This window comes from Micropterus salmoides, unplaced genomic scaffold (genome assembly GCF_014851395.1).
Source record: "Micropterus salmoides isolate LMB-PRFRI ecotype aquatic unplaced genomic scaffold, ASM1485139v1 Ms_hic_scaffold_3439, whole genome shotgun sequence".
In the NCBI taxonomy this organism is placed as follows: domain Eukaryota; kingdom Metazoa; phylum Chordata; class Actinopteri; order Centrarchiformes; family Centrarchidae; genus Micropterus; species Micropterus salmoides.
The window spans coordinates 481-10,716 of record NW_024042750.1 but is presented as its reverse complement, the minus strand read 5'-3'; the positions used below and the strand labels follow the sequence as shown (position 1 = coordinate 10,716).

The 10,236-nt window shown below is 39.3% G+C and overlaps 1 protein-coding gene across 1 annotated transcript; it reads right to left on the bottom strand.

Moving 5' to 3' along the window:
- Positions 1 to 4,566: 4,566 nt before the first annotated feature.
- On the bottom strand, positions 4,567 to 8,689 carry LOC119884439 (phospholipase A2 inhibitor subunit gamma B-like). The gene is made up of 5 exons (XM_038694842.1): positions 8,530 to 8,689; positions 8,235 to 8,336; positions 7,963 to 8,130; positions 7,678 to 7,794; positions 4,567 to 5,304 (listed from the first exon to the last, which is right to left on the bottom strand). Exons 1-5 carry the CDS (start codon positions 8,579 to 8,581, stop codon positions 5,072 to 5,074), a joined length of 672 nt encoding a protein of 223 aa, XP_038550770.1. The 5' UTR covers positions 8,582 to 8,689; the 3' UTR covers positions 4,567 to 5,071.
- Positions 8,690 to 10,236: the final 1,547 nt, after the last annotated feature.

Genomic DNA, 10,236 nt, shown 5'->3' with positions numbered 1-10,236 from the left:
GAAACTATATAATCTTTCCAATCAAATAACTTAAGGAAGTATTAAATCCTTCGCTTAAGAAAAAAATAGCCGTCGCAAAGTACAAATGTTCCATTTCAAGTTTTTGGTCCCTGTAATATTGTGTATCTGCCAAAACCAAATCCAATTTGATTAATTATAGGCTATTTAGGCTTCCTAAATGCTGATTAAATATGTATCTGACACAATTGAAATAACACCTGTAGCTACTAAATCTGACGCACATTATTTTTCAAGAGGATCCCTCCCTCTAAGATATTGCTACTCTTTAACTACATGTCATACAATCAACTTGAAGATAGGGCTGGACAACATTAAACAACAATAAAACAATAACAATAATTATCACAATATAATTTTTTTTCAATAACAAATGTTCAATAAATATTCAATAAATGTTTGACTTTATTCACTTGAATCATAACCAATTATTTTTTTTATTAAGATGTTTATTTTGTGGGGGAGTATTGACCATAATTTAGAGTTTAAACCACAATTAACCATCAGGTTTCTTCAACTTCCACTCAGGAGCAAAAATCAGCCTTTAAACTCGAAATAAATAACTATTTGATACTTATCGTGATAATTATTGATATCGAAAAATATGAAAATCTTTATCGTGATAACATTTTTGGCCATATCATCCAGCCCTACTTGAAGATCAATCTATTGGAGTTGTTGGAAAATACAGAAAACTCAGTGGAGCATCATAAACTTCAATGTCTGGCTGAGGACAGACGCTGGGTAACCTACTTCAGGTTTTTGACAAAACATTAAAATACAAGTAGCATACATTCATAAGAAATGATGCAGATTTGTGAAAAGGGACACCCTGTAAGCTATCTGGAGGTTGCAGTTTTTCCCCTATAGGCTATGCATTCAGGAGCGGCGGTGCCGCCACTACTAAAATTTCCCACGATCATTATTATATCAATTCACTACTTATTTCACTCACATTATGCAAGTACGGTAGCACTCATCACTTGGCTCACTTCCTCTCCTCTTTCTTCAAATGAGGCTACTACATGACAGGTGCTGAGAGCTGAGAGCAACACCGCACAAAGTGACTGTGAACGCGAGCGGAGGAAAATATTCTGCCAATAAATGTAGGCAGGGACGTAGTGCAGACAGTTGCACAGCTGCACTGGGGCCCTGTCTTGAGGGCCCTTTGGTATTTGTGTCACATAGCCGACAAATACAGTGATGATTGCTGGGTAATGTGTATATGGCTGCCCAATCTTAAGTTTCTATTTGATCATGTGACAAGACTCCATAAACCGGGTGAAACTTAAAATCTGACAAGTAGACTAGCAGACCACACCGCCTGGTCCTGAGATGGGCTGACCAACTCAGTTGGGTTACTTAAATTGGTTACATTACTTACATTCAGTCAAAATTAAACACCTCATCAGAGAGAGCGCAGCATATACTGTTTGTCAGTAAAGTTTCTTTTGACGGCAGCTGTCAGGTTGGCAACAGTTGCACTGAAATACTTACTGTGGGCTACGTTACTGCAGTAACACTGTTAAAATCAAACTAATCTGTAGGAAATTGTAACTGATCAATGAACAATCATCTGTCATGTTGTGATTAGTCACACCGACTGAACATTTCTATCATAGTTATCATGTTGGAGATTATATAAATATTTCTAAGTAAGGACGATTGTGGTGCAGCTGAAACAAATAAATGTAGTTTAAAGTGAGTTTTTCAATAAGCCTATAAGCTGCAGAAGGTCTTAATGTGTTTTGACAGCATTAAAATAATGTTTTTTTCCTTCATGTGAATCACTCTTGGAATGACTGAGACTTATGACGCTTGCTTGCTTGTAGAAATACATCAAAAAATATATAATAATGTCCAGATGGTGCATTCCAGCATATGTGTCACGGTTCGTGTGGTGAAGCAGGTAGTAGGTTGGAGGACCAAAATCCAGGACTTATGGCGTAATAAACGAAATAAAGGCGAGCACACTTACAAAGAGTGGCTGAGTCCAAAATCCAAAACAGGTGATCCAAACAGAAATCCAAATCCACAGAAAACAGGGTGACACGACAGGCAGGCAGGCAAACAGAACATCACAAGACAGAGCATCTACACGCGACACAGGGAGACAGCATATATCAGGCCAACGAGGCACAGGTAGGCAGAGAGAGAGCGGGGGAAAACAGAGACAGACAAGCCTCCGTCCCGGAGGGCGACCCAACAGGCCAGGCGGAACAGGGGGACCAGACGGGGGAACCTCAGGCGGGCGGCCTGAGAACTGGGCCGGGGGGCCAGACAGTTCAGGGGGACGGCCTAGCAGGCAGGGTTCAGGGGGTTGGCAGGAAAGCCAAAAGTGAGGTAGGAAACCCACTGGGGGCCGAGCAGGAGGCTGACTGAGCACAGGGAGCAGAAGCTGGCTGGGCCACCGGCGGGACTGGTAACGATCGGACCACCAACAGGGAACGAGGAGCTGGAGTCGGTCTGACCACCGACTGGACAGCTGGGCTGAGGACCATGGACCGGACACGAGGAGCTGGAGTCGGTCTGACCACTGACTGGACAGCTGGGCTGAGGACCATGGACCGGAAACGAGGAGCTGGAGTCGGTCTGACCACCGACTGGACAGCTGGGCTGAGGACCATGGACCGGACACGAGGAGCTGGAGTCGGTCTGACCACCGACTGGACAGCTGGGCTGAGGACCATGGACCGGAAACGAGGAGCTGGAGTCGGTCTGACCACCGACTGGACAGCTGGGCTGATGACCACGGGCGAGACAGCTGGGCTGAGGACCATGGACCGGACACGAGGAGCTGGAGTCAGTCTGACCACCGACTGGACAGCTGGGCTGATGACCACGGGTGAGACAGCTGGGCTGATGACCGAGGACTGGATACGAGGAGCTGGAGTCGGTCTGACCACCGACTGGACAGCTGGGCTGATGACCACGGGCGAGACAGCTGGGCTGAGGACCATGGACCGGACACGAGGAGCTGGAGTCGGTCTGACCACCGACTGGACAGCTGGGCTGAGGACCATGGACCGGACACGAGGAGCTGGAGTCGGTCTGACCACCGACTGGACAGCTGGGCTGATGACCACGGGCGAGACAGCTGGGCTGAGGACCGAGGACTGGACACGAGGAGCTGGAGTCGGTCTGACCACCGACTGAACAGCTGGGCTGATGACCACGGGCGAGACAGCTGGGCTGATGACCGAGGACTGGACACGAGGAGCTGGAGTCGGTCTGACCACCGACTGAACAGCTGGGCTGAGGACCATGGACCGGACACGAGGAGCTGGAGTCGGTCTGACCACCGACTGGACAGCTGGGCTGATGACCGAGGACTGGACACGAGGAGCTGGAGTCGGTCTGACCACCGACTGAACAGCTGGGCTGAGGACCATGGACCGGACACGAGGAGCTGGAGTCGGTCTGACCACCGACTGTACAGCTGGGCTGAGGACCATGGACTGGACACGAGGAGCTGGTTGATTGGTTGGTTTATAAAGCTGGTGAAGGTGGGGACCTGGCTTAACTGGCCCAGCCTGGTTGTACATCTGATCCAACAATGCCCTAAATTTAAAACACTAAAAAATCTTTGTAAACATTTCCCAAATATACCAAGAAATTCAAATTTATATCAGACACACAGAAACTCCCCTATTTATTGAGAGAAATGCCCAGATGTTAAATAATTGCTGCAAAATATGTCTCCTCATGCCATGAAGTGAGGACAACCAGTGGAAACTGATAAATAATTGTACTAATTTTCAAATTATTATTATTTTGATTGTTTGATATTTTAGTAATTGTTTTGTTTTTAAATTTCACATTTGATACTGATTTATTTATTTATTAACTATTTTTTGTCTATTAATATACACACATATGTTTACTGTTTTATCGACTTATTTTATTTAAAGTTTTAATATATTATTATAATAACACACACATTACTGTTTCATTTATTTATTTCATTTTCATTTTTAATATATTTTTATGTTTTTACACACACACACACACACACACATACACTCGGTTACTGTTTTATGTATGTATATTATTTTAATATTTCTTTGTACGGAATTTTTATATTATATATATACAGTGTGTATATATATATATATATATAATATATATATTTTTTTTATTAACACATACAACAAATTTTACTGTTTTTACTTATTTCATAAAATTTATGTAGCTTTGGCAATACTGTTCATGCCAATAAAGCTTATTTGAATTGAATTGGAACCACTGAATGATTCAATTGAATGATTCAGAGGGGTGTCCTAATACCTAATACTTTTGGCAATATAGTGTAGTAATCCCTTACCCTAGTCAAAACGTCACTGCATTAGTACACTAGTGACTGGATAAAACAATAATTGGCTATTACAGTTGAACTTACGTGTTACTGAGTAAAGCGTTACTGCCCAACACTGCTGACTGGCAATTAGATTTGAATTCTGCACCTGTACTGTGACAATATCAGAGCAGAAGAGTCTCCAGATCACACAGAATCCACTTAAAGTATGAAATAAATTCATAAAAACATTCTTTGTTTTAAATAAAATCAGCTTTATTGGTAAGTTGATTCTCATACAAAGAATTTGCTTTGGTGTATTGGTGCTTAACAATAAACATAGTAAAAAATATATATAAGACAGATAAAGACAGAGGTAATGCTGCAGATCAAGAATCATAAACATAAAATTGATAATACGATACAAAAAGGATCAAACAATAATAAAGGATGTGAACAATAATGACTAATATGACTATAATACTTTCCTTCTCATATTGAGTCTTACATTAATATCAAAGATTCGTATTTTTCTAAAATTAAGTAATATAATTGTACAATATACTGTTACTGCATTCAATCAGGTTTGATTAAAAAAATCTATTAACTTATTTGATTATGTACCCAGTAAATTAAAGCCATGAAAAAAGTATCCCCTCTGTTGTGTGTACAAGTATGTGTTTGTATATGTGTCTATTTCTTTGCTGCCTTTGTGTCCCACCTCAACTTCATCCAGACTCCATCCCTGATATCCCAAAATCAGGCTTCAAAAAAACGGAGGGTAAAGATGAGGACTCCCAGCAGCAGACTCATACAGCTGGCGTCACTGGCAGTTGTTGTAACAGCATTACACAAACTGGTCCCACAACAGGATGGTGTACTGAAGCTACCTAAACCTTGCAAGACAGGTAGGCTACTCAGGCTATCACCAAGTGCACACAGGTTTGCAGATGCACAGCCGGAGACTGGAGAAGTATTGCCTCCATTCGTCACTAAAGATAAAAAAACAAAAACAATGTTTTACTATAGATACATTAGTTTTTGTTAAGTAACTTCAGGAAGTATTCAGATCCTTCACACAAGTTCACACCATTACATGTTTTTGGTCCTGGATCCCATCCAAGTCCTTTAATATTGAGTATCAAATCTGATCCGATTCTTATATTCACCTAAATGTTGATTAAACTGATTTCTGACCATTACTAAATCTGACGCATTTTATTTTTCAAGATGTTCTTTATCCAAATACTGAAGTTCCTAATTAAACGTATAAAAGCTTGAATTATTGATATGAGGTTGAGATGCCATTCTCAATGAAAGTTGCGTGGCGCTGCGGAGAGCCACCAACTGCAGTAGTGCACGGATCATGGAATATTCAACCAGCCAGAGGCAACGATCACGAACTGTTCACAGACGGTCAGTGATGCTTTACAATACTGCGGTGTGAACACATGTGATGTATTCAAATTGATCCGTAACAAAGTATCTGTTCCTGAACAAAGTAAAAAGGTCTAGGTGTGAAAGCATCCTTATATTAGTAGTAGGTAATTCTGTGGGATTGTTGGATCTAAAACATAAAATCTTAATCCGTAAATTAACTAGCCACCATAGCTGTCATACAAATATAGTGCAGTGAAACTACAATAATTACCTTTGAAAGGTAATTAATTCAGGCACGTGCACACATAGACATCAAAGGGGCTTCAGCACCTGCCCTTTTTCCTCTTCAAGAGGACTATTTGATAGTGTGATTTTTTATAAAAGAATATACAGTATGTTTATTCCTGTTTGCAACAGATTCCCTGTCAAACAAATATATTTATTGGGGAAAAAAATCTAAATAGGCTATCAGGTCAGAAGATGAGACTTTGGAGTTCCGATGCCCTCTCTCTCTCTCTCTCTCTCTCTCTCTCTCTCTCTCTCTCTCTCCTCTTTACCACTAATTAAACAAAAGACAATAGGCCTATGTCTCGCTAACGCATGACTCATGAGCTGAGCTAGTTAATAAGTTAGCTGAAGTTTAGCTAAGGCAATATCTCATGGCCTTAAAACCTAATGTACTGATGGAGACACTACAGGTGAACACAGTTACATTTGTGTCTAATAACGTCATCACAATCGCCACATTGATATGCAAATTACTCGTTAACTAATTAAAATACGCCAATTTGCACACATTTGACAAGTCACTGCAGGTGAATGGGATAAAGAAAATCACCACAGAACTTCCTCAGTTAATGACTTACATCAAGAGTTGGCTATTTTCCTCTGAAATGTGCTGTGGAAATATGCAGATTAGCTTGTTTTGGTTAATATAGAATAAATCTACAGATGCAAATAGACCAAGGGTATTAGGTTTAAAACCAACACCATCTAAAGGTGTATTCTTGAAGTTTTATTTCCATTAGAGTAAAAGAAGACCTGGAAGCAAAATAGACCAAAGTCTCAAAATTGACCACTCCATGAAAAAGTGCCTTAAAGAGTAACTTCATAGTTTTGATGGTCGGCTCTTCATCTAATAACTCTCCATTCTATTAGTTTGTTGTATGCTGATAGATCCTTATATATAACGGACAGCCCTCCCTCAAATGTGAAACTAAGTCCAGGTCACCATCAGTAATTGTGTGTGTGTGTGTGTGTGTGTGTGTGTGTGCGCACACATGTGCATGGTAAATGTAATATAATAGCAACAATAATTAAGTATTTGTACATTAATGTATTCAGGCAATTCAGTATTCTGTTGCTTGGCTGTGTGAAGCTGAAGGTTATCTTTGCTCATTTGGCACCTTGCTTGTGAAACAAAATGTAAAAGTATTTAAATAATATTTATTTTAATTATGCCTGCAGCCCAATGCCACAGTTTAGTGTAAAGATTTATGTTAAGTGTTATGTATTCCAATAACACCAATAGAATTGAAACGATTTATTGCCTTGTGAAAATTATTAATGAAACTATGTCATAAATATATACTTGAAACTAGTAGCATAGAAAACATGCACATTGTGGCATAGTTTGCTTTGCGGTCGCCTGCTCCTGTGATAAACCTAGTGAATACTAAAGAAGACCGTGGTCTCTGTGTGAACTGATTATTATGTAGAAGAGTAAAAATGTGAGTCAAAAAATGAGTTAATTTGTCTTGTTTAAAAAAATGCTATCTTTTTGCACTTGAGCCCCTGCCCACCAAAATGTCTGTGCAAGTCCCTGAATGAATTAGATGTATAACATAAAATATAATATAAATGTAAGTAAAAGTATCAATATCTCACCATTACTTTCCACCACTGGTTGATTTTCCACACCTCAAAATGACCTCACAACCCATGTGGAGACAAAATATGGTGAATTATTTATCAGAAAGACTCACCATTCAATTTAAAGCAGCGGTCCTCCGCTCCCTTACATTGTAATTGAGATGAGTTGCATTGAGAAATGAGGGGGTCACAAGTGAAACACTTTAGGCTGTTTGGCTGAGGAACAGGCTCTGAAACAGAAAAGAACGACAGAATTTATTTGAGGAAGAGAAAACATTTGTATCACAAAGTGAAAGTAGAAAGTGTCAGTAGATAGCAGGAGGCCAGTGTTCTTTGTTCTGTTTTTTATTTTGTCTCTTTTCTTAAATTAAATGAGCTACTTATCAATTTGGACTTACTAGGTAGAGTTTCTGTGTTGCAGTTATCTGTGTTGCAGCACTGAAGAGATGCAACTGCCTGCAAAACACCCGCGTTAAATGAAAATGCCTGAGAGCCTGTAGCTGGACACACGGAGGATGGTGCACACGCCTTGATGATTTGTGGGACTGCAACTCCAGATGAAAAAACTACAAAATCAAAGCACAGTTTGTTATTGTTGGAAGTCAGAACACATAACTGGCATTAAATGTATTTCACTGAAAAGTAAGAGATCACATGAAGAAAACATTACCTTGAAAGGTAGCTGTCACACACATGGTCTCTGAAGAACATGGTAATGATGGTGGGTTTGTACACTGATCATTTTGGCAGCTTTGACACTGAAGGGCTCCAGCTGCAATGGGGAGAAAAATTGACAACTCAGTGATGAAGTTTTGGTTCTGGTTAATTTAAAAATAATAATCTGTTAATATTAAGATTTTTAATCTTTTCAACAAAAAAAAAAAGCTTTCAGGCAAAATTAATGTCTTCAAACCTTTAAATTTTGCTCCCTGCAGAAACTCTAATGTGATAATAAGTGGAGTTACCTGTGCTGGAGAGCGCCCAGATGAGAGTCAGAGAAAGGATCGGCTTCATCATGATGATCAGGTAAGTACTGTGGATCAGTTTTCTGTGGTGATGATGATACTGCACCTTTTATATATACTGCACAGATGTGGAAAACATACATACCTCAGGGATTGGGTGTTCCCATTTAGGGTTAAAAGAGAAACACTATAAGCTTAACCAGCTTAAACAATTTAAACAGAGCATGTCAGAAGATGACAGGATGCCAAAGTTTTTAGAAAATCTAGGTGTGTCTTGAATGCAGTTTGTTAATGTATTACCAGAAATACAGGATGACTTTAAAAGAAAGTACTTCCTTGAAGGTCCGTGCATGAAGTATAATTCATCAGTTGTTCACACTGTATAATGAAAACAGCCAGTTTAGGGGGTATTTCCTAATTTTATTGTCCTACTTGCGCTAAAGCAAATGTTAATTGACCAATGTGAGTTAATTTTTCCAGAGCCGATGCTGCCTAAAGGATGTTAACACTATGCTGTGTTATTGTCGCATTGAATGAAGACGTGCAATGCAATTAAGTGCACCAAAGCGTCGGCTTGTTCCATTATCCAACTAACACAATGAAAATTGAACAAGAAAGTGTAAACCACAAATAGAGACCAGTCGCCTTCGAGTTTTTGAACTGTCATTTTAAGGATAGCTAAACTTATTTTAACAAATAGTGTAGCCTAAATGTTGAACATAATTCATACTTGTCGTATTTCTGCCTCTCAATCAATTTATTAATTTGATTAAGGCTACTTGGCTAATCTGTTACTTTGGGTGAACATTAAAGGCTATACATAGTGTTATGACCAAGCGGCAGACTTCCGGAACAATGGTCTTAAACAACATAATAACATATAAAATACTGTTTTCACTGTTCACTCTATTTGCTTTACTGTTTGAGAAAGACTTTTTCGACTCGTGCCCTTTTTAGGTGCGGCTTAATTCATTTTGGCTCACTTGACCGCAGTAGACCCACAGCAATGAAGTCAAAGCTGGAGATAAATCAACCCTTTGTCAGACTCAACAAATATACTACAAATAATACATCATTAGGCTATGTAGCCTAGGTATGAATCACAGCACTCTATAATAATTCCAGTACCGACTGACATATTAATAAAAATAATGTATGGTTAAGTGGCAGAAATACAACAATTATGAATTATGTTCAATATTTAGGCTACACTATTTGTTTATTTATTAAGTTATTAATAATGACATGACACAACAATGGCATATTATTTTGAAGGCGAGCTGTCTCTGTTTCCCGTTTACACTTTCTTGTTCAATTTTCATTGTACAAGTTGTAAAATGGAACAAGCCGATGCTTTGGTGCGCTAAATTGCATTGCACGTCTTCATTCAATGTGACAATAACACAGCGTAGTGCTAACATCGTTTAGGCAGCATCGGCTCTGGAAAATAAATTCACACTGTTCAACATACATTTGCATTAGCGCAAGTAGGACAATGAAATTAGGAAATATCCATTAAACTGTCTGTTTTCATCTTACAATGTGAACAACTGCATTCATGCCACAGCAATTTATATAACAATATTTTTGATACTATAATAATATTAAGTATGTACTTTTTACTAATGTTGCTTGCTAACTCAAATAGCCAATCAGCCAATCAGCAATCACATGGCAGCAACTCAATGCATTTAGGTATGTAGACAT